Source organism: Zeus faber (assembly GCF_960531495.2).
Source record: "Zeus faber genome assembly, chromosome: 3".
Classification (NCBI taxonomy): Eukaryota; Metazoa; Chordata; class Actinopteri; order Zeiformes; family Zeidae; genus Zeus; species Zeus faber.
This window is the reverse complement of record NC_137190.1, coordinates 5318208-5343216: the sequence shown is the minus strand read 5'-3', so window position 1 is coordinate 5343216 and position 25009 is coordinate 5318208. Positions and strand designations below refer to the sequence as shown.

The following is a 25009-nucleotide window of genomic DNA, read 5'->3' as shown; positions in this document are numbered from 1 at the left end:
CTACTGAAGCTTTCTCTCTGCAGAGATTCTGATCACATTTACAATAAAACAATGCAGCCGGTTAGAGAGAGGGGTGTATATATCCATATATACTGTGTGTGTGTGTGTGTGTGTGTGTGTGTATGTATATATATGTATATATATGTATATATATATATATATATATATATATATATATATATATATATATATATACACACATACACACACACATACTCCTCTCTCTCTGAGACTGACACCACCTGCATTGTTTAATTGTAAATGTGATCGGAATCTCTTCAGAAATCTATATATCTATTTTTTTTGTGCTGTGAAATGTAGTGGAATGAAAGCTGAAAATCTCTCAAACTGAATATACTTACTAGGATACTTGAAGAATGTACCTCAGGGCATCATCCATTGGTTTCGGGCTGAACTAGTAATACCAGAGCTGTCCACACGGTGGCGCTTGAAGACCATAATGATAATAATAATGATAATGATAATTAAAAGCTGCTGATTGGTTGCTCCACCGCAGGGCGCTGATTGGTTGTCTGTGCAGGATATAGTTTGTCCATTGTGACAAGTTTGGACTCAACCAGTGAAGAGCTTTTACAAAGTTCTGCAGGTTCCTGGTTCTGCAGGTCTCTGGGTCTCTCCCCACTTTGGACCACACCGACCTGGGGGACCTTCATGGGACGGAGCCGCTCCCCTTCCGTCTCAGACTGACACCATGTCCAGCAGCCTGCTGACCAAGCCCCTGGACGAGTTGAGCCTGGACGCGGGCTATGTGGCCGGGGACTCCTGCAGGTCCTCCAGCCTGTCCTCCTCCACCTCCAGGCGCTCCCCCTCCCACGGCTCCCCGCACCGCGGGGCCTGGGGGCCGCACACCGGCACCCTGCGCAGCAGGACCGGCAGCTGGGACACCGGGCTGCCGGAGGACCCGGGGGACCTTCTGGCCAAGTGTCCCCACCTCCCAGAGCTGGAGGAGTACCCGTGGCGGGACCGGGACCTGGAGGCGGTGCTGCGGGAGGTGGCGGGACCCGACGCGTCCTTCACCCGCGGGGCGGTGCGCCTGCTCTCCCTGCTGCTGCGGAGAGCCGCGGTGCGCGTCTCCAGGGAGGCGCAGCGGCTCAGCCAGCTCCACCGGCGGTGCACCCGCTCCGAGGTGCAGAGCGCGGTCAGGCTGGTGCTGAGCCGCGGGCTGGCGGAGCGCTGCGTGTGCGCGGCCGTGGAGGCCGTCTCCACGCACTGCATGAGCACCGGGGACGCGGCGCGGCAGCGGAGCGCCTCCTCGCGCTGCGGGCTGCGGCTCTCCGTCGGGCGCTTCTTCCGGTGGATGGTGGAAACGGGCGTGTCCGCGCGCGTGCACGAGTACGCCGCCATCGGCCTGGCGGCGTGCGTGGAGACCCTGGCGCGCGAGGTGGGCGAGCGCTCTTTGCGCGCGGCGGAGCGGCGCAGGGGCGGCGCGCAGGCGGACGCAGCGGTGACGTGCGGCGCGGAGGAGCTGGACGCGGCGGTGACGTGCGGCGCGGAGGAGCTGGACGCGGCGGTGAGCGCCGATGGAGAGCTGTGGGGGGTGATGCAGAGCTGGGAGCATCTCAGCTCTGGCAAGAATGCCAACGGTGAGTGGGGATGACCGCGATGATAAATCAGCACGTTTGGACAGAGGAAATGGGCAACGACAACGAAGTAACGCAAAGAGAACAGAAAAAAAATAGGCAACATACAATGAACCTTGAAATAAGCGATAAACGTCTCTGTCACCACCTGAGTTGTAAAAGTGGCAAATTGTGCATGTATGACAATTATTATTTTCTATAGGGTGCTATTGCTTTAATCATCATAACTGTGATGACTAATAATTCAATCATAATTCAACAATAATAATCCTAACAATGTACCTATAATACTTGTGTTTTTTTGTTTTGGTATTTTTTACTTCTCATAAGCTACTGTGTGTGTGTGTGTGTGTGTGTGTGTGTGTGTGTGTGTGTGTGTGTGTGTGTGTGTGTGTGTGTGTGTGTGTGTGTGTGTGTGTGTGTGTGCGTGTAATGGGTGGTAGCAGCTGATCATCAGCTCTGGGTTCATTCATTTGACTCTACTCAGGTTAACTGACAGGCCAAACAAACCAGGACGACTGTGTTGTATTTGCACTGGGCCTCATTCCTCCCTCTGCACTGTAAGTGAGCGAACATGGCTCCAGGCGCTCTCTGCCTCCATCAGACTGCACTACACTGTGGAGCAGGAACACATTACGGAGGGTTAATGACAGAATTAAGCCGCTGCATCTCAAGGAAATGGAAAGAGTTGTGTTCAAGTCCACCACACCGCTATTCAGGGGGGAAACCCCTCAGACAGGAAGCCAGAGTTTGGTGTAATAATACCGAAGATCCTTGCTGATAGGCATCTGTGGTCAAATGCTGTGTGTGTGTGTGTGTGTGTGTGTGTGTGTGTGTGTGTGTGTGTGTGTGTGTGTGTGTGTGTGTGTGTGTGTGTGTGTGTGTGTGTGTGTGTGTGCGTGCGCGGGCGTGCCCGCGCGCCCGCCCGCAGATCTGATGCAGACATAGATGGCCGGCATTAACCACGGGCAGGTCACAGAACACAGGGCATATCTCTGCCACGCCCGTCCTGTAAATTCAGGTTTATGTGTTTCTGTGGGTTTACTGTTGTTTTTGTTGGGGACTTGTGAAACATTTGGTGAAAAACCCAGTAATAATAAGCTGAACCACTCAATGACAGAGTGGGTGACAATTTGTTCACGCCTTCATAATGTGGGGGTCGACCTCACAAACCCTGAAATTCCGGGTTAAGGTTAATGTTTTTAAAGGGTCGTCGTGCAAAGTGTTGAATCAACAGCCTTTAAGTTCTGTTCAGGACAAACAGGTCGGCGAGGTGGTTCTGTTCTGGAACGCTGATGATGAAGAACAAAAGGATTGATTGACTCAATGGACGCACACACACACACACACACACACACACACACACACACACACACACACACACACACACACACACACACACACACACACACCAAACCAGACATACAGACAGAGACACAAAAAATAAAGCCCCGACACATCAACCCCCTGCAACCACATCCTTCAACAATGGCACAAGTGTCGCACCTAATCCAGCGATATAAGTTCAACTTCCTCAAACAAGTTCAAGCTGAAATATGAGTCGGTCACTTTATTTGCAGAGGGCTTGTTCATTATAGTCCGCCTCACTTCACATGCAGCTTGCAAGGTCATTATCTCCTCAGAAAACTGTGACAAACCCGCTCATGGAGCCTGAGACCCCCGTGACCCCTGTCACAGGAGTTCAGGTTCCGTACGCAGCGTCTGGTTTTGCCCTTGATAATAGGACTTTTCAGTTTTTTAAGCGGCTGCCGCCGCAGTCCGTGAGGTATTTATGTGACCAAAACACTTCCCGCGGACGGGCATCTGAACCGCGCCTTCTGAACTGGCGCCAAGACACTGTTGTGTGGGTGTAATCCCGCAAAAGCTGATTGTGGGGGCGGGGAGAAGGGGGCTGGGGGGGTTAGGGGTGCTGGTCAGGACCTTCAGAACCGCAGGATCCGCATGTGAACACTCAGAAGGGCGAGTTTGTTTAGCAGCCTGGTTCCCTCTCTTTAACGCCTCCGTCGCCTGTGAGAGACACTGATGCGTTTGGCGTCGCCCGGTGTTGGCGGAGTGGGAGAATAATAAGATGTGGTGCCAGAGCGAGTGATGTCTGTAATCAGAAAAACCAGTGAGGAGCCCCGGCCTTGATGGAGTTTATTGTTCTTCGGCCCGACACTCCTCAGCGCGCGGAGGAGAAGCCGCCTCTGAGCGGGAGGGTCCGGAGCCAGGCTTTGAGAGCGGCCTCACTGGGGGGGGTGGGGTGGTGGGGACCGCCGTCTGGCGTATAGTTTTGCACGTGGGCCAGATGGGGAGAGCATTGAGTAACGGCCGCTGTGCAACGAGCTCTGGATTACGCCGCTCTCACGCCCAATCTGTACATAAACCCGAGGAAAGAGCGGGAAGCTCCTGCAGCTGTCGGCGACCTGGCGGCGAACCCCACGCACACAAGATGATCCACGTCCTGAGGGGCTCAGTGCATTCAAGAAAGAACATGTCTGTGGTAAAGTACTGACTTTGAGTCGTGATTAGTGATAGAATTGGTGTCACTGCGGTGGTTTGTAAGCTCGTGGGAGGAGCGTTACCGGGTTCCACCGGACGCCCCCCCCAATTTCCTCCCGCCCTAAAAGGCGCGGGCGTCTTGCTCACACTCCCGCCGACGCCATCGACCGAGACGTTGCCTCTGCGTCTAGCGCTGGGCGCTGTGCTGTGGTCGTCCGCTGCTCCTAAACACTGAGTGTGGATCACGCAGAGGACAACCCCCCTCCGGGATCAGTGAGTTCTGAACCCTGATCCTGCAGCCACTTGACTCCAATGAAACAATGAAATGGTCTCAAGTCACTCGAGGTAACAATAAGCGTATTTCAAGACGCATCTCATTGTCATCAGCGCCACATTGGACCGAAGGGAAGGCGTCGAGGGATTGTCGCAGAACACGAACCTACGCCGCTCAAAACACCGGCTCACGCCGATGCGTGGGCGGGTGGTCGACGCGGCTGAACTGACAGCAGCGGCTGCGTCTCGCGAGCGGAGGCGCCGGCCACGCGCCTTCACGGCCGCAGGGCGTCCCCCTCCGCTCGCTTTGACTCAAGCTCCACCTGGACCGGAACCGCCGGGATCCGGCCTCCTCGTCACCTCCACGCCCAGGGCCTCCCCTCCGCCGGGGTCCCCCGGCCAGCTTGACCCTTCACGCCCCGCCCCCTAAACGCCGCCCCCACGGCGCCCCGACACCCAGTCGCCCGCGTGGAGTCCCGTTTTGTCCGACCTGAACTCGGAGCAAACAGTCGCTGCATTATCCCGCAGCCGAGTGGAGCTGAACTGAGCCTCTGTCTTCGTCCTGGAGACCCACGCCTTGCAGGCACCGTGTGCTCCACTCCCGCGGCCGCTGCTTACTGCCTGTTTTGGGGGGGTTGTTCTGCTCCTATTCAGGCACACATACACACAAGGGCGAGGGTCGAAGGAAATGATTTAATCACAGGTGATTAACAAAGTAAACAAGGTCGTGTTGGTTGTTGGGACTGGGGGGGGGTGGGTGGCGCGGGGACACAGGTAGGGATTAGAAAACAGCCAGTTGTGCTTTGTCCGGCCCGAAGACTGGCTGCTTGTTGTGAAGCCATGAATAGATACTTGTTCGCCGGGGTAATCGATACCAATTATCTGCCACACTTGTGTTTTTTTGTTGGGGGCCAAAGACTTGAGTGGAGACAAGGAGCCGCTTTGAGAAGGCAGAGGTGTGTCGAGCAGCGCCGCCAGGCCCACGACACACACCTCAACTGTTGTGAGGGGGCTACAGAGGCCGCCAGTTAACTCCCCACAACAAACCAAGTGATTGTTGAGCCAGGCACTAAAACTGATGGATCGGCTCGTTACGCCTCAGTCAGGGTTAAGACACCGGGGTAAATACACGTAAAACTCAAATGGTCGACACGAGGGGGGAGGTCTGGGCTTGGGGAAACTGATCAGAACGGGGTCCCCTGTCCGACAAGCTGCTCTCCAGCTGGGATGTCGAGCATTCATGATGAAACATATGTAAAAATGTAATCATGGCTTCCTCATTTCTGAGCGGGGAGGTCTAGACTGTGTGTGTGTGTGTGTGTGTGTGTGTGTGTGTGTGTGTGTGTGTGTGTGTGTGTGTGTGTGTGTGTGTGTGTGTGTGTGTGTGTGTGTGTGTGTCTCAGTGACTTCCGGCCAGTCGAGGAGGCTGAGAGTGAATAAATTGGGTTCATTCCAAGAGATCAATCACACGCCCCTCGGCATGCACACGTGTAGACCGAGTGTGCATGAGGCGGCTGTGCCAGAGCGGGTGGCGTGTTTGCGTGTGTGTGTGTGTGTGTGTGTGTGTGTGTGTGTGTGTGTGATGCCCGTGCACAGCGTTCCCTCTCTCTGACCTTGGACCTGAAGCTGAAGCTGCTCCTATTGTGCAGAAGCTCAGGAGTCAGCAAATCCCCTTTTCACCATCGCACAATGGACGGCTGCGCATCTGTGTGCACGTGCATGTTTCTACGTCTGTGTGTGTGTGTGTGTGTGCGCGTGCGCTAGCTCGTGCATGCACATTTTCTGAATCTGCCTGTGTGGATTTTCGGAGGGCGTGTCCGCTGACTGGGTGGTTTGTTGTGCAGCGAGCGGCTTCCACTCTCCTGCAGCTCAGTCATTATTATCCTGACGTCCTGCTTGGAGCAGTAAGGCAGGAGATGTGCGTGGAGAACAGCTTCAACAGAGGCTGCGTGTAAAGCTGTCTGGCTCTCCAAATCTTTTTGATGTTGGCTAAGCTGGTATGGATGTTTGGGATCCAACCAAATGGAGTTGGACCAGAACGTTTTTCAGCTTTTTGGCCCGTCAGCTTGAACTTTTTTTCTTTCTTAATAATATAAACACAATTCTTAAGAATCAGGTTCAACAACCCTGACAGAGACCGGAACATTTGCTTCCTTCTGTAGCGCTGCATGCTAAACCACTTGCATATGACGTGATTCAGGATCAGCAGAATTACTGTTGCAACACATCTTCTGTCGAGTTAAACGAACCGTCCCGTGACGGTGGAAACCCAGTTCACGCTCCCTGCGTGCAAGTGAAGAGCACTTTCGTTTGGGTTTACAACCAAAATGCGAAAGACATGAAAACATCGACAGTAAATGGAAGAGATAAAGTGTCAAAAAAGGATGTTTGTATGTTTGTCTGTGTCTAGGTGAACTGTCCCTGCCAGCCCACTTCAGCCCCTATACCAAGGTTCCTGAGGACCCAGTGGAGAGCAGGGAACAGGCCTACATCCAGATGGAGCTCCGCACCTTGGAGCAGGCTCTTCTGGCCACCTGCGTGGGCAGCATCGCAGAGCTCAGTGAGTGTTTTGCACGGGTGCAAATTGTGTTTTATGGCCGCCACAGTCAACTACTGTGTTTTGTGAGTGTTTGTTTAAGCTGTGACTGGCGTCTGGAACGGATCATTATGGGCTGCCAGGTCCCCTCTGTTACATAACAACCGAGCGGTTGTGTCCAGAAAACAAGGGCACCTTCACAGCACGGTCACCGCTTCGCAGGCCGCCCCCACGTCTTGTTATTTGGACACTTGTTGGAAAAGGAAAATAAAAGCCCTGAGCCGTGTTATTGTCCGCAGCCTGGTGTGAGGAAACCCGTGTGGGATGGAGGATGTGGGGCGACATAAAGACACGCTAGTTTGGTCATATTTTTTAAAGGGGCTTCATAAAATCCCTCTTGTGTTCCTGTGGTCTGTGGAGACTGAAAACCCTTGTTCTGCATTTTAACGCCTTAATGTTTTACCACCCAGGCGACCTAGTGTTTCGAGCCATGCGACACATGCAGCGTCTGTGCAGGGCGCGGCCCCTCTGCAGCCCCGCGCGTCCCTCTAACCACCCGGCCGTGTCCTGGGCCCCCGAGGCCCTACGCACACTCTACTACTTCCTGTCCAGTCCCCAGATGGAGTCTGTGGAGAACCCAAACGTGGAGCCTCTGTCCATGACCCTCAGTAGAGAGAAGTACGCCGCTCTTTGAAAAATAATAATAATGCTTTTAATTTAAAAAGCCATTCTAAACACCTGGATTTTTATGTGTCAGCCTTTATTTCAAGACAAATTTCCCCAGGGACAAATAGAGTAATGTTGAATTTTGAATCTTGAAGCATACTATACAGATTTATCGGATATTTGCCCTTTTGAGATAATCGGCATCGGCCAATGCCTGTGCTCAAGAGGCCAATAAACAAAACATTTCTGCAGACTAGTGCAAAAATATATTTTTTTCTATACATATGGATTCTAAATATTTGAAACAGTTTCAATACTCATTTTCAGCACTATGGATATGCCTGTACCAGCTGCACTTCCTCACTCTCTCACACACACCGCTGCAGCGCCCACATAGCCCCACCGCCTCTCACTCACTAAAAGTGCTGTCTTCTACTCGTTACTCATCTCTTTCGCTCTGGTTTGTTATGGTGTTGGCTCATTAAAGATGGCAAGTGTAGAGCCTCTGTTTATTTTGGTTGATAAAGAAAATAAAGAAAACAGATGGAGTGCTGATGGAAATAGTTCACATTTGAGGCAAAATGTAACGCCGTGCATATTTTTATTTTAGATCTATTTTTGGGTGTTTTTTATTTGTATGAAACAACATTTTATTAAACACAACTGAGTTAAGGGACTGTCCCGTTCCATCCCGTCACAAAATAACCCTGTTTGTCCAGAGCAGCGTCACGCACGTCTCCCCATTGCTTTCCGTGATATGGGACTTCATTTTGTAAAAAACTCTGTTTTTGTGTAAATACATTACTTGTAATAATAAGTCCTACACTTCTGTACCAGGGTGCTTTTCTCAATTTCCTGACCAGACTTCACTATGACGCAGTTAAGAAGTACTGAGTCTGTGGCATGAGGGTTGGGTGTCGTCTTCCGACGACGCCCCTACAATTACAAACAATACATGATGTGCAGCGTGAATACATAATGAGCAGTGGACAGTCCGGTGCAGGTGCAGGACATGAGACTGTTTCTTTGTACGAGAAACAGAGAACCGGTGTCTGGGAGTATTAAAGCAGTAACTGCGAACAGAAAGGAGTGTTTCTGGCTCAAAACTTATGCACCTGCCTGTGGTGGTTTTGCCCGCCACATGCTACCCAAGTGACACAGGCGATGGGTTTGAGAAAACACAAGTTTATTGTGGAGAGGGGCCTTGATGCAACGAGCCAGGAGCAGATGTACAGCATGTCATGACAAGGGCTCCTCGCCTGAGTGAGTGTGAAGATGGGGCTTTTACCTGTTGCTCGTTAGACCAACAAACGGGCAACAGGTATGCAGCCACACCGATCCTGGGCCCCAATTACCTAGACCCAGCACAGGTGTGTCTGCTCAAACAACACCATTCCCACACCACACTGCCAATTAAACGTTTCTGTGGAGGCAAGGGAGTATCACATTGTCTTATCTCTACACACAAATAGGAGCAGAAGGGAATGTGCCGCAGCCTCATGCACTTGCAGACACAGCAGGGACTAATTATATGTAAATATACAGAGGAAAACCAAGTGGGAATTAAATGCAAGGTCATATGAAGATGTCTCCTTCAACACATTAGGCCACGGAACCCATTTGATAGATTTTGTCTTTGGGATCAGATCTGAGAAGAATTTTATTGTATATATTTAAATCCAACTTCCAGACCTGTCTCTACTCATTACCATGATACGTCATTATCGTACCATGTATCCAACAAGGGATAATGTTCCTTATTATGAGAGCTTTGATTCTAACCTCTCATGGCCGCCTCTCACTAGGCCCTTCATGCTCCTCCCTCCGCTGATGGAGTGGATCAGGATCGCCGTGGTGCACGCCGAGCATCGCCGCAGCCTCCTGGTGGACAGGGACGATGTCCGGCAGACAGCCAGAATGCTCCTACCCGGGCTGGACTGCGAACCCAGACAGCTAAAGTAAGAAGCTGAAACATGAAAATACACTGTGATATCGAAACTGTCTTCCTATCAGTCATGACCTCCAGCCGAGAACATTCTGCTGTAAGGAAGAATCTATCATAGTAACAGGTGGTTAATCAATCTCTCGCTCTCTCTCTTTTTCTCTAGGTCAGAGTTCTGTTGCTACTCTTTCAAGTGTCTGGATGCGGCGGCCGCCACGGTGCAGTTCCACCTGGACCTCGGCTTCAGGATGCTCTCCTGCGGCCGGGCCGACCTGGTCCGCCAGGCCACGCAGCTCCTGGGAGCCGACGGGGTCAACACCATGGACGACCAGGTGTGTGTGAACGTGTGTGTGTGTTTGTACACATTGGAATGGCAATTAGAAATGGAATTGAAATATCTTGAAAAGAGACACAGGTTATACAGGCGTACTAGGACTTTTACACTATGGAGAATGGACTCGAGATCGGAACGCATCTTATACCTTGCTTGAGCAGTTTGGTGCTCAACTTGCAGCTAAAACCGTCACGTCAACCCGGGCGCAGTCGCCTGCAGGTCAGTGATTTGTCTGAGTCGTCTCACAGCTCGTGTCTCTCCAGGGCATGACTCCGCTGATGTACGCGTCCTTGGCAGGAGACGAGGCCTTGGTCCAGATGCTCATAGAGGCCGGTGCTAAGCTCAACCTGCAGGTAAACCCAAAGCGCCGCCATGTAGCTGTGTCTGCATGCGCATGCGGAGACTGCGGTCCAACGCTCCCTGTCTCCTTCTTCTTCCTGTCCGTCAGATCCCCAGCAGCTCTCCGAGGCACCCGTCTGTGCACCCCGGCAGCCGGCGCTGGGCGGCCATCACCTTCGCCGTGCTGTACGCTCACCTGCCCGTGGCGCAGGTCAGTGTTTCAGAGCATCGCTTGCAATTTTTGCCAATTCCCACAATTTTACTACAAAAAACACATACATTTACAAATTGCTTCGCAAGTTTGAAGAAAATCTGCTGCAAAATCATGCATTAATGGTCACAAGAATCCCCCCAAAAACAAATATCCAGCAGGCAAGCACTGGTTTTGGTAGGTTTTAACACTTATCCCCTCCTTTGCGCTGGTAGCTGCTGTTGGAGGCGGGCGCGGATGTGGAGGGCGGTGCCCTGCTGGACGACCAGGAGAACTGCGCCGAGACGCCGCTTCAACTGGCCTCTGCTGCAGGTGAGGCAACAAACGCTGCAATTTTCTATCCCATAAACCTGTGCACATGTTCCGTTTCTTATTTACAGTGACAGCTGCATCCCTCATGACCCTTTTGGTTCTTTGTAGGTCATTATGAGATGGTGAGCCTGCTGCTGGCCTACGGAGCGGACCCCCTTCTCAGAGTGTACCACGGAAATTCTCTGACGTCGCCTCTCAACGAGGATATGAACTGCTTCAGCCAGGCCGCAGCACATGGACACAGGTGGGTGGCTGTAAAAAAAAATCTCAAAATACTCCGATGGATTTGATTTGATAAAACTAGGCTGATCGTCTCCACCAACAGTATGGAGGTAGGGAAAGGCCGTTTGTCGAATTGTCTCCTCTGCTCCACCAGAAACGTCCTGAGGAGGCTGCTGCTGCAGACACAGCAGAGGAGGGAAGACATCCTATCCCTGGAGGAGATCCTGGCCGAAGGGCTGGAGGGAAAGGAGGAGGCTAAAACGCTCAGAGGACCATCTCCCCACGAGGCTTTCATTCCGGACGCAGCGGCCTTGGTTCCTGGGCTGAGTAAGGCCAGGATGAAAGCTCTCCAACAGGCCGCGTACTACAGCGCAGAGCACGGCTACCTGGACGTGACCATGGAGCTCAGAGCCATTGGTAAGGGCTGAAAACCGTGCAGGCGTATGGTGTTTACACACTGGAGATTTGAAGCTACTGTGTTGATACCTTGACTCAAGCACAACAATTTATTGTCAACTATTCCCAAGTAGCAGAGGGGAGAAACTCCAGGTTCTGAAAGTCCTGCCATGTTTTTTGCTCCAGCCATGCACCAATCAGCTGATTCTACGTATTAGTTGGACCTCTGAGTTGACGCTACTTAGCAAATCCAAAAAGTTGAAAATCCTGGAGTGGAAATTTACTTTCTGAGCCCAGACTTTCCACCTAATAGCCAAAACGCCTTACACCGTACTACGTAAATTGTTATTTTATTTTTCAGATTTTATTTGAATTGCAGTGTGCTCAGGGAACCCTCGTAAGAATGACAAGGTCTTCTCAATGGGATTTAAAGCGAACAAACAAACATACAAACATGCATTAGTTTAGACCCGTTTTAGACCTCAGAACGCATCACCTCGTCCTGACTTGACCCCTGACCCCCCCCCACCCCCAGGCGTCCCCTGGAGGCTCCACGTCTGGCTGGAGACCCTCCTCAGGGCCCGGCAGCTCTGCAGGGACGAGGTCGTCCTCTCGCTGCTCGCAGAGTTCCCCTCCACCCGGACGGAGGACTACGGCCCCGAGCTCGTCTCCACCACGCTGCCGCTCATGTTCAGCATGCTGGTCAGCTGCAAGGTACCGTGGAGAAGACAGGCCTTCAGCACCGCTTTGCACCGTGTTCTGTTGACCTGTTACGCTATGAATCTTTGATTTCAAGGGTTGACTTCCAGGGAGGGGACTTGATGGGACGGAAATTAAATCGGAAGCATTTCGACGTGTCAGTCGGTTTCGTTTTCTTCCTCCACAGGACTATGTGATCACCAAGCGGCTGGCCGCGGTGTTGTCACATTTCTACGGTTCCGCTCCCGTTCCCCCCGTGTCGCCCATGGACGTCACCCTGTCCACACAGCTGGGTAACATGAGCTCCAATACCGTGGTTCTCAGCCGGGCCCAGGTCGGCTTCATAATGAAAGAATTATAAATGTATTCATTTAAAGTGTTTTTTCAAAATAAAAGCGCAGCATTTGCAATTCGGTGCAGTTTTTGAAGAGGACATATAGACCCGCGGTCTGCTTTAAAACGAACCCGCGAACCAGTTTTGGCTCAGGACCCACCAGTTGAAAACCTTTACCCTAATAGTCATAAAGGTCTACTACTTAACAGTTGTGAATAATGGAAACTATTTCCGTGTCACTGACCGCTCTGCGTCTCTCCACGCAGACATTCATTTCCTCAACAATAAGGAGATGTCGGACGTGAGGTTTCTGGTGGAGGGACGTTTGTTTTTCGCTCACCGGGTTCTCCTGATGTCGGCCTCTGAGAGGTGCGTCCCCCGAACCGTTTCGTGCTGATACCGTGTTGAGAGAGAACGTCACCGTTCAAGCAGATCTTCTGACGGACTCTATCCGTTCCTCGCCAGGTTCCGCCGCCTGCTCAGCGATTCCCCTGACGGCGAAATCATCCACATCACTCACATGAGCTACGCCACCTTCCAGGTGAGAAAGTCCTTCAGCCTAAACCTCGAGAGGCGTGATAAGGGACTTTCTGTCCTTTTTGCCAGGGTGTTGACGAGGACGCCACCTGAACATTTTGATCGGGGTCCATGTCGAATTTAGGAACTAAACACTAAACCTCCTAAAGCTCTCCTGTCATTTCAGATGATGATGAAGTCTCTGTACTGTGGAGGGACGGAGGGAGTGAGCGTGTCCTACTCCCAGGCCATGACGGTGAGATGATGCACCTCGGTGCTTCGACGCTGTTACACGAGAATGAATCTTTTACGCCCAATACCGAATAAATGCTTCCCGGTTGTGTTTTAGCTGCTGCCGGTGGCCAGTTTCTTCCAAATTAAGGGCCTCAAAAGATGCTGTGAAATCCGCCTGTCCCAAAGTCTGACGGTGGACAACGTCGTGAAGATATACCAGACCTCCAAGGTATAAGCCGAAACACCAAATACAGTATACACACATTTAAAGCAGTATTTAGGTTTAAGTTTAATTTCAAAGCAAATACTGTATCTGTACTTTTTATCTACTACATTTAACAGTCATGTTACTTAAGATTTTTGTAAATCAGGATTTAGATATATTTATCCAAAGGATATTCTATACTACTTTCTGTAAATTCTAACCAGGGTTGGCATGAGCATCATCTGCAGAACAGAATGTACAGTCCCATGTGATGCTGTATTATAGACTCTATAATGTCATATCTGGGCACTGGGTATTAAAAGTACATTCAAGAGCAAGTTTTGATACACTTCTACTTAAGTACAAATGTCAATGTGGTACTTTTACTAGAGCACTTTTGTGTCTGAATACCTATGCGTCACATCTGTACAAGCACCTGACGGTGACGTACACCTTCCTGTCCTTGCAAACGCTCCATCTCTGACAGCGTGCGCGTGTATTTGTCGTGTTTTTACAGCAGCACGAGGCGTCGGAGCTCCAGAGGTTCTGCCGAGGCTTTTTCCTCCAGAACATGGAGCGGCTCCTGGAGAGGGAGGACTTCCACCGCCTCCTCCTCCTCGGAGGGGCCGGTCGGGACCTGTTCTCCCCGGACACAGACCTCCACGGCGGGCAGGGTCCAGACCAAGTGTCCCTGGTCCTCCTGAGGGACCTGGAGGCCACGCTGGTGCACAGGCTCCACGCGCTCTACTCTGCGTGTCGGGAATAGAGCTGCCGTCGCACCGCAAGAGAATTAGTATTTAAAAATGTATGGACGCTTAGGGATGCTCGTCATATACTGTAGACTGTCATTATTTATAGTGAAATAAGGGTGATTAACAGGGTGTCTGGAGGTTTCAGAGTTAGATCTAATACTTTTTACGACCCCCTTTAACACAAACATATACTAAATTGAAGACAAAAGTATTAGGTTGAGAGTAGGCTTAAGGTTCTATAACATCAGAAGTGTTGACTGATTTTGAAAAACATAAATATGGATAAATAAAGTCAGACAAAATCATTACAGTGAAATGGACACACTTTAATTACCTGTAAGGCCTAAAACTTGTAAAAGGGAATAAAATATACATTTCAAGGACCTGCAGACACCCTAATTAAGACCTTTCAAGCCATTCCAGAAATCAAAGTTCCCAACGGCTGACCGTAGATAACCATGTTAAATATGTACATATTTCTGTTTACTTTTTGTGAATAAACTTCTTACTTGACGATTCCAAAAGAAAGGCCTCGCTTCCTGAAAAGCGCTGACAGGCCCCCCAGAGTCAACGCCTTTATTTCCTCTCGGCGCCGAAGTCGTTCACAGTAACATCACGGAGGGGGGGGGCGTCGGGAGTGCTCCCGCGGTTCCTTTGTGCTCCGGACTCGCGGTGGAAAGAAAAGAAGGAAAGCCAACAAGGATAGGTATTGCTTTATTTTTCTCTCTTGATACCGACGCCAGCCTGGCCCCCGGGGGTCCGAGGGTGCGACCCCCTCCACCATACCAGGTCCCTCTTTGAGAGAATGGATAAAGATGCATCGCACGATTTACTGCGTGCGCACAGTAACCAAAGGAGAAGGGCTTTGGAGGGGGCGGCTACAGGACGACGTACGGAAAGAAACTAAATCGGAGGCAACTGAACAGAAATGCGCGTACGTAACAGAAGTCGGAAAAGAAATTGTAAAAGAAAGTGGTAGAGTTTGGGGGACGGGAGGAGAACAATTTCCACAACGACATGCAAAGAAAAGACAAATGCTGAACATGCAAACAACCGTACAAGGTCGAAGCTAAGAGTAGGAATCCCCCTCGGGTTGTTTTTTTTTTTTTCCCAGATTTTTGTATTTTTTTTTTTCTTTTAAATAACCTTGTCGGCGGACGCGGCGTATTTACACGATGAGGTGAGTCTGGAGTCGTCACACACACTGGGAGAAGGAACTGACGTTACAAACAGAAAGGATTTGCTTCCCCTCAAAGAGGCTATTCTACATTCTTAAATTACGGTAAATCATTTTTCCAAACATATATTACAAAGCTTTCTCCTCGAGAGCGTGAATGTCCACAAAAGTTTTTTTTTGTTTTTTTTTGTTTTTTTTCCTTTTTTCAAGAATTGTGATTGGTCAATAACTTAAAACATGTCAACAATAACCTTTAAATTATGTAACTCAAGAAAGCATTTTCTACCTATTTCATATAAATAATGGACAATAATAAATTAATAACAAAATAAATGACAAAATACAATAAAGTACAAAAATATACGCAGCAGCTCCATATCATCTGAACCCTGCAGACACTTCAACGGAACACGCAAAATAAAAACACCCAAAACAAAAACAATCAACACGGCGCAACAGAACCGAACCGATGCACGCATCGAGAAAGTGCAAAAGGAAACAAATGGACACGACGCGTCCTGGAAACGAACGAGGAAAAAAGAAAAAGAAAAAATAAACAAACACAATAAAGCCGAAAACCAAATGTCACAACTACACTTGTTTTGTACATACGGAACATTATTTTAGTCTGTACAACGGAATAGAATCAACTCATTTCTGTAATATTACACCCTCCACCCAGAAGTACCTCCTTCAATCCCCGCCTCCCCCGCGCCCCGCCCCCGCCCCGCCCTTTTTTCGGGAGTTAAAATCCTACCGTTCACAGAGAAAGACGACACTAAAAAGAATTACAATCCAGCCGCGCTGCGTCAGAGCCACCGGTCCCAGGGTCCGTCCGCCGAGGTGTGCAACTCAGTACATCCCGCAAAGAACTTGTGTGTGTGTGTGTGTGTGTGTACACTATGATAGAAGAGATAGAAGGGGTGGGCGGGGCGGGGCGGGGGGAGGTGTCGGTTTTGACAAACATCATTGTCTTAAGGCGTTTTTTTTTGTTTTCCTCTCTTGGTTGGTTGGAGCAGAGCCAGGCGTGTGTTGTTTTTCTGTTCTTCTACTGTTTGCGGAGGGAGAGGGGAACGGGAGACGGCGGGGCTCGGGGGGGGGGGCTCGGGGGTGGGGCTCGGGGCCGGGGGCGGAGTCTCTCTTTTCTTCTGTTTGTGGAGCTCCGGCGGTGGTGTGCGGCCGTCGCCGGGCGTTAATAGTTTTTATGGATGATGCCTGGTGGTAGAGACAAGTCAGAGGTGATGCACACTCCCCCATCCCCAGCGGGGGGCACAGAGAGACACACAGGGGGGGCGGAGCTACATCTGCTATTTAAAGTAAAGAACTATTCGGAATTCCTAAAGTGAGATAGCCATTCCTGTTTTGTTTTGTGTTTTTTTTTTTACAGTAAAAAAATGTCTAGGCATTAGTCGAAAAGTAGATTTTGTGTGTTTTTAAACTTGAAACTAGAGGCGGAGGTGAGCAGCTCTGCAGGGTCCTTCCTTCTCCTCTTGCGTTTTTTTGTTTTTTTTAAACGACCTGATAACCGCTTATCGTCTTATCGTCTAGTCATGCACGTCTAGCGCTCCTCACGGCTGCTCCGGTGTCCTGCCGGCGGCGGCCATCTTTGATTTGTCTTTGCCCGGGGGGCATTTAGAGTCGCTGGGGGGGGGCGGGCCGGGCCTGCCGCCGGGGGCATGCTTGGCGGGGGAGCTAGGCGCGGCGGGGGAGCCGGGGGGTTGGGACGCTTGGAGGTTCTTCTCGTCTGAAAAAAGCTGTTTAATTACGTCAAAGAAGTTACTCAACGGGCTGCCTACACAGACGGGGAAGAAAAAAAAAAGAAAGAGAGAGAGAGAGAGAGAGAGAGAGAGCAAACAACAAAATGAGCAATGGGGTTAACATGAAGGGAGGAGGTGATGGAGGGATGAGGGGAGGACTGCACCAGGGAAAAGGGAGACTTCCAACCCCGTGAGGGGCGTAGTGCACTGAGCTGCCGCTTTGGTTTTATGAAAGAAATAAATGTCAAACTGTAGAATGTGTGTTTTTTTTGTTTTTCTTGGTTTGGTTAAATAGGGGATGGTAACTCATTTGGTTGAAATGACACGTAGGGCGTCGTCAATTGAGGCCTAAACAGGCGAGGTGAGGGCCCCCTGTGGTTGTTGGGCCCCAGAGAGATGCCCCTTCCTGCGCGGGCTGGGGTGCGGGGCGGGCGGCGGCACTGAAATGAGCGAAAATGATGTTGTGAAATGAGTGAGGTCAGGGGGTGAAAGAGGTCTAAATGTCACAGGTTGTAATTCAATTCGGTTGTTGGCCGGACATTTTCTGGAGTCTCCCTTTCACCTTGTTTCAGTCTGGAGAGCGATCTGGAGCCCTGGAAGACGGAAGTCTCTTGTCCCTGTCCAGTATCGTGTTTGTTCCATAATAAGGGGAAAATCATGGCACGGGGTGACAACCATCCCCTTTGCACTTGTCTTCAGGGCATTTCCACAAATATTCAGTCCCTTTGTAAATAAAATAAAGTTGACACGAGCCAGAAAGTCAATTACATCAAGACGTTTCCCATCTGATTTAAAGGGGATCTATGATGCTGCCTTTCAACGAGTTAGTATACAGGAGGTCTCTGAGGTCCCAAAACGTGGGTTTTTTTTACGTTTTCTGCATAAAATACCAGTCAAATTATGCACTCTAGCCATTCTAACATGCCTTTAATCCACACTATTTTTATTGGTTTTGTTTGGAGAAACGCAGCTGATCGCAGCCTTCAGTCCATCTACTGTGTAATATTTTTTATTTTTTTTTAGTAAGAAACACAGCATAATTATTTTTTAAATACTTCAATTGTCATCGTCTGCAGCTTCAGTGGTTCACCCAGCACGAGTGAGACATCATCCATTTGTGGATCGAGAAAGATAGTGATGTTTCTGTTTTCTTTTTTGCATTTAAAAATCGAAACAGATTTGTGCATTCTAGCATTTAATTGTGAATTCAAATATATTTATGTTTGTTTTTTTTGCGTTTAAAAATCTTATTCAGATTTGTGGGTTTTATTATATGCATCTGTAAATTGTGATACCAATCTGAATCATTTGACCCGGACTTTACCCAGCCAGCACCTGTGTACAAAGTCTGTGTAATGTCCGATTGAGCGGTATGTGTGAACAGAGCAGGTGATTGTCCGGAGCATTCACAGGTGAGCGAGTGGGCGTGCCACTCCTGTCAGCTAATAACAGGAAACTGAGGCTACAATTTGCACAGGCTCACCAAAAATGGACAATTGAAGATTGGAAAACGTTGCTGCAACATTTAGATGGTAGGGTCAGAATTTAGCATAAAGAACTGAAAGCATGGATCAATCCTGCCTTGAGGGTTAGGGTTAGGGTTCACACTGGTGGTGTAATGGTGTGGAGGATATTTTCTTGACACACTTTGGGTCTCTTAGTACCAACTGAGCATGGTTTAGAGGCCACAGCATACCTGAGTATTGTAGCTGATTGTGTTTTCTTCAAGTATGTTTTCCTTGCACTGCATTCTCTGTCTGGTTGTAAGATTAAATAATGTAATGCTATTTAAAATTACTTTTAGGAGGATTTAAATGTATATTTAATACAACACAGTCAATTAATTCTATTATATAATTATAGGAGCCAGAATCGCGATTGTGGCGCCTCCCCTTGCGGCTGCCTGCGCGAGCACCTTGTGTCGATTACGCACATTTTGGTATTTTTTAGTATTTATAGAGCTTATTGTGCGTAATCACCGGGTGTCATGACATTTCACTGCATATATGTATGAACGTATGTATATGTATGTGACAAATAATCTCTTTAACTTGAACTTTAACTTGAACTTGAACTTCACAGCTGGTATTAATTCCTCTTTCTTTTAAAAGATTTGTGCTGGTCTGTGAAACGAACAGCGCAGGGTGTCCACCCGTGGGTGGAGTTACTCGGATGGAGGGCGGTTCTAGTTCTACTCAAGGGGTCGCAAATCTGAACGGCTCGTTTCACCGCGTGTTTCCTGAGGCAGAGAGCTCACGAAAAGAACCGACTGGGATGTCTTATCTCCCAGTTTGGGGGTTAGTAGTTCCATCAGAGACCCAAATTTATGTTTAGAGTTTTTCATAAAAGGTCCCCTTTAAAAAATCAGAGGGCGAAATATCTGCTTACTATTTAGACATAGTACTATTTAGGAATTACAAACCCTTTGGGGGGATTCAGCTCAAGATTTCCAAGCTTTGCAACCATAAGCAAGTCAGAATTTCAGCGTTTTTTCTTTTAAATAAAACAGGGTGGCTTGGTATCTGAGCAACAAGGCCCCGTGAAAGCAGGCGGTCAATCACCGGCTCACAAACCGAAAACTGCACCGTCCTGCTTCGGGCTCCGCTGGACAGACGCCCGCCACACGGTTTTATTTGAACGCAAAAAGAAGGAAGCCACAGCGCCGTCGACGCCTCTGAAATTCTAAAGCCCTCTCACTCGTTTATGCTCGCCAGGCGTTGGGATTACTCTCGCCACCGTCACAACTGTTTGGGTGCTGGACGTGAAAAGGCCTTCCAGAGCTCCAGCCCACTCCCCGTACGGTCAGCACACAGCAGATCCATCCAAAAAGACAAAGGTTCTTTGGTCAGTGCTTCAAAACAACAGTGAGTGGATTAACATCATGCGACCATACAGCACGGAACCGTACACACAGTAACACACACCAGGGCTTCAGCCCCAGGGTTATTCCAAAATGCTCCGTTCCACTGGGAAGCCGTCCTTGGCGTCCGTGTGGTGGTAAATATAATATTCCTGCCATAACGTCGCTCTCCGTGTGTTCACTTACCAGGGTGGTGAAAGGCTTTTGGAGTTGCGATATTTTGTTGTCATGATCTCAAATATGGAAGTGAGTGAGCGGGATACCATACCGTTAAAGATTACCATGCAGAGCATTACGGGGTTAATACAAGCGACGCACGCACGCACACACACACACACACACACCCCAAGTTGTCGCACGCATATATTAAGCGCGTGTTATGCACGTGAACAAACCCCCGTCAGGAAGTCGTCGGTGAGACTGTGTTAACGGCTATGCGGGGTTAGGGTAGTGGGTTCGGGGTCAATGTGGTCCCATCACTCTGGGCCTTACCACGCTTGGAGGGTTTACTGGCGGGGCGCTGGGAGCCATCTGGAGCCAGAGGATGATAAGAATCACCACCACCACCCAGCACGTCACCCCACCCATCCATCACCCCACCCGCTCGCCCCTGGATGAGAGCACCTCTGCACCCACGTGTGTGGAAACACACACACACACTTCCGCACAACAAACACATCAACTTGAGCTTGGATTTCACAAGCGCTCACACACACACACACACACACACACACACACACACACACACACAGTACTTTGATTGTCACTTTTGATGGAGGCAGGAGGCCGTTATGTGAGTGTGTCGTGGGCGTTGCTGCAGTTCACATGCTGTTTGTTTGGTCCGATTCGCAGGCCAAGTGCAAACACAAAAAAAAAGTCATCAGCAAATACTACTGAGTATTTGTTTGCTTGGTTATTAGTGTTCCACCGTGACACAGAGCAGTGGTTCCAAACCTTTTGTCCTTGGAGCGCCCGCCCGCCGCCCCGCCCCCACCCGCCCGCCTGACACCTTCACAAACCTCATCTGAAGAACGATGTGCCGTTCACATGAAACCGAAGGCCAGGGACAGTTTTTTGCCATGTTTTAACCCAGGCCTCAGTTCAAATGCTGGATCCATCATTTACAACTGTTTAAACGCAACCTTGCTCAACGCTTTACGACTGAGAGGCTCACAGCTCTGCTGCGGCTTCTCACCGGGCTGAACTGTAGTGCAATGGGGCCAAGTCTGAAGCTTTACATTATTTGACATCTCCCTTTCGAAAACGGGAAGCTCACAATATAGACAGTATGCTATACCGGCAAAAAAAGGATCGCAGTATTTCTGGGTTTTACTGATTTGCACTGCAGACCAGAAACAGGAAGTTGCGTCGCTTCCTACTGACAACCTGCTGTTGCCCAACGCTACACTCTGAATGAATTGTGGTAGTTGTAGATGACATTTTGCATAAACATTTATCCCATTGGACTAAATTCAAGTGGTTTCAAGGGCGATCGTGTTACCAAAGGTTAAAAATTATAGAAACACCCATTTGAATAAGACCCGGGCTGAAAAACAGCGAAACTTATCCTGGAAGCTCTCCTGGGATCTCTCGAGATAAAGCCGCTTTCAGTACGGTATAATGACTTTGTGCGCGTCTTTTCATTAATCCATTTTCTTTCTTGAGAACTCGCACCTCCACGGTGATCTTGGGCGTCACACTAAGGGCAACCTGGACCACAGGCTGGGAACCACTGACGAAGAGCATGCTTTCACTTTGGTACTTTTGTCCCGTAAGTGGCGAATACACATCTCTCAGGGTGTATGCGACCTCAGGGAAGTTAACCCACAGCCATCACTGGACATACAGGTTCGGTGCTAATAGCTGAAGTGCTGCTGCTGCACAACCATTTGACATCAGTGCAAGGCTAAGGGGAGGCCTATGTACCACACGGTATGTGTGCATGCATGGCTGTGGGGTGGCATTCCATTTCATCATGCTCATATTTCAGCTCCATCCAAGTGGCGTTAGAGTAAGCTGAGGATGACAATAAGCAGGATGGCGTGAACTGGCAGGCGAGAGGTGGCGGGAGAGAGAGTGACTGAGAGAGACAGAGGAAAGACTGAAAAATGACAAAAAAAAAAAAAAGACCAAGTGTGTAATGTGACTGGGGTTAACAGTGATAGAGAAAGAGTGAGAGTGATAGATGTAGGTTATTGGCACATCTACACGGTGAGGGGGACTGACGTTGTGCACACACAGTGTCTGATAACAGTTCCCATCTGTGGCAGTGACTGTCCAGACTGGTGCTGCTGGTTAATGGTGGCCCATGACCTTGCATAATGGGAGCTAATGTGAACTAGAGTGCTGAATGGTGTTCTACCAACCCAATATGTATTTAAAATCCCTTTCCTAGAGGCAGATACCGTGCAGCATATGCTAAACTAATCTGTAGATAACTGGGTTCCAAGTTAGGGGTGTGGATGGTTCTGCGTGCATAAGATGTAGTACCCATACTTGACCACCAGAGGGGACCATTATCAAGTAAATAACCACAGATACAGAATGGGAACCACACTACCAAACAGAACTAACAGACAACTGAAGAACACAGCCACTCTTTCTTTTCTTCCATATTTTCTTATTCATCCATCTATCCATAGGCAGCCCAAAATATCCTTTTTTTTAATCAAAGAATGCTTTTTCGAGGAGGTGTCGAATGTTTCTGTCCTGTAGAGCTACTGAAGGCGAGTAAATCAGGGCACAAATTGAGATGAGTTCCTTCCGCCCGCTATCTGGTGAGCCACTGTACTTACTATACGGCAATAAATGGGAGTAAACTTATTCAACCTGAATGCATTTTTAGACAGATTCAATTTTACATGCAAATATTACACAATAACCTTAAATAGCTCTTTATTCAAGTTCATAAATGGGACAATTTCCTTGTGTTGGGGTTGAACCTATTTGTATTTGTGTGAAATACTGTGTAGAGGAACCACCAGGTCTATGTCCTCAAAAGGCATATATTCCCTTTTTAACAATTGCATGAAAGTGGAATTGTATGTGTGTGTGTGTGTGTGTGTGTGTGTGTGTGTGTGTGTGTGTGTGTGTGCACATGTGTGTCTGCGTGTGCACGCATTGCAAGGTCATGCACGTGGAGATGCCGTGGGCTTAAGCGTGTGCTGAGCTGGGTCAAGCCGGGCCAGGCCGAGCTGAGCCGGTTCCCGGTGGGCCGGAGCAGTGACTGCGCCGTGAGGAGTGCCAGGATGCTGGGGGGGGGGGGTTTGGGGGAGTGGGGGGTGGGCGTGGCAAAGGTGTCCCTACTTACCAGAGATCTGAGGCTGGACGCCAGGCTGGTCGTTGGAGCTGAGCAGCTGAGTCTGGATGGTCTCAACCACACGCTTAAAACGTCGGCTGGGACCTGGAGACGCAGAGGGAGGTCGGAGCCGGTTAAGGGTGGTCGGCGGGGCGGGGCAGGGCGGGGCGGGGCGGGGCGGGGCGGGATACCGATATAACAGCGATATCGTGACATGAGAGGAGGTATCGTGACAGCCCTCCTCCCCTCTTGCTCCCTCTCTTTCTCTCCCTCTATCCCGCCTTTCCTCTTTTCCATCCCTGCCTCCTTCCCTCTCTCGGTTGCTCCCTTTCTCTACCCCTCCCTCCCTCTAACACCATCCCTCCCTCTAACACCATCCCTCCCTCTTCCCCTCCTTCCCCCATCTCTGCCCCCCTCCCTTCCCTCTTCCCCGTTCCCTTCCTCCATCGCTCTTTCTTCGTCCCGTCCCTCCCCCGTACCTGACAGCAGGGTGAAGGTGACAGAGTAGATGCCGTTCTCCTTGGTGGCGCTGGTGCTCTCGGTGTAGGTGATGTCCACCTGGAACTTGACCGGCTTCTGGAACACAGTGGGCCCCGCCGTCGACTTGTACTCGGCCCGGAAGCTGGTCTGGGAGATGACGCTGTGGCTCAAACTGGGAATCTGAGAGGGGGACGGGAGGTGTTAAAGGTCAAAGATAAAAAAATAAATAAAAATTAAAAAAAACGCAAAATACAGAGGTAGCTGGGGAAATTGGAAGAAGGAGAGGGAGCGTAGCGATAGAGGGAGAAAACAGGGGATGTTTGTCAGTACATAACGGGAGGGTTGAGAGATGAAGTTTGATAGCAAAGGAAGGAAAGAGGAAAGGAAATGGAGACAGGGATAGCGATGAGAGGAGACGAGTGATCGAGCGCGCACACACACACACACAGACACACACAGACACACTTCCGTATCAGTCAACATGGCGTCAGCATGTAAGAGGGGGAGACAGGGTCGGCTTAGACAAGAGAGGAGGAGACAGAGCAGGGGATCCGTTTCACTCCGACACGTCGTGCCGTTTCCCGGCTTCAGTGGGAATCAGCTCCAACAGGCGCCGTCCAACGTGCACGCCGCCGTGCACGCCGTGTCTGCTTGGCACCGGCTGATGTGCAACCTGGAGGCTGGGGGGTGGATTAAGCTCGCTAGACAGACAGTCATGACTAAGGCCCCTGGCTGGTAGAGGCCTGGAAAAACTCTGCCAACATTCAACAATATCAAATGTCGCAATATTTGCCAATATACACAATATTTTCACAGTATCGAACCCGAATTTGGACGTGGTGGTGCGTACAGTCCGGTGATTAAGTTGCGGCTCCAGGTTATTACTGAAATTATATTATACTTTTTTTTTTTTGCCTAATAATTGTTATACAGATCTACCAAGTCTCACGCTTTGACAGGGAGACGCACACAGATCAACCAGTTCACACACCAGATCTTGTATTTCTCACGCAGAGAATCCCAAAATAAGTAAAACTCCTTTTTAAAATGTTTTATTCTACACATATATTTCCTAATTTGTCACATGGACGCCAACGCGCAACCTCCTGTTTGGAGTGATGTAAAGTGATCCGTTCTCCACGATCCAGCATGAAGGTTCACCGTTTCTCCAAAGAAAACATATAGAGTGTTTCTATCGTCGATGTATTTATTGTAATTAACAGTGCGTAACAGGAACACTCTCCGTCACCCTCTACTACGCCCCACCCTTGGGCGGGACCGCATCGCGAGATAGGTTTTTGGATATCGTCCAAGCCTAGGGTTTTCCCACTCATTTGGGGAAGGAAAAAAATCTTGTGTGCAG

General features: G+C 49.6%; 2 protein-coding genes across 2 annotated transcripts in view; one reads left to right on the top strand and one right to left on the bottom strand.

Moving 5' to 3' along the window:
- Nucleotides 1-712: 712 nt before the first annotated feature.
- On the top strand, nt 713-14088 carry LOC307228161 (ankyrin repeat and BTB/POZ domain-containing protein 2-like; the record flags this gene model as incomplete). The annotated part of the gene is made up of 17 exons (XM_079997721.1): nt 713-1604; nt 6787-6936; nt 7383-7590; nt 9384-9536; nt 9687-9852; nt 10118-10207; nt 10303-10404; nt 10620-10716; nt 10825-10960; nt 11093-11355; nt 11870-12048; nt 12221-12326; nt 12634-12736; nt 12833-12908; nt 13071-13139; nt 13233-13346; nt 13840-14088. 17 exons carry the CDS (start codon nt 713-715, stop codon nt 14086-14088), a joined length of 3153 nt encoding a protein of 1050 aa, XP_079853847.1.
- Nucleotides 14089-16819: 2731 nt separating this feature from the next.
- Nucleotides 16820-25009, bottom strand: part of LOC307227750 (serine/threonine-protein kinase BRSK2-like) — a gene marked incomplete at both ends in the record, with an annotated part of 94408 nt that continues 86218 nt past the window's right edge. Inside the window, 4 exons of the mRNA XM_079997173.1 lie at nt 16820-17043; nt 20361-20399; nt 23179-23271; nt 23646-23826. Of these exons, the coding sequence (XP_079853299.1) occupies nt 16820-17043; nt 20361-20399; nt 23179-23271; nt 23646-23826 (537 nt within the window). The remainder of the gene's footprint in view (nt 17044-20360; nt 20400-23178; nt 23272-23645; nt 23827-25009) is intronic.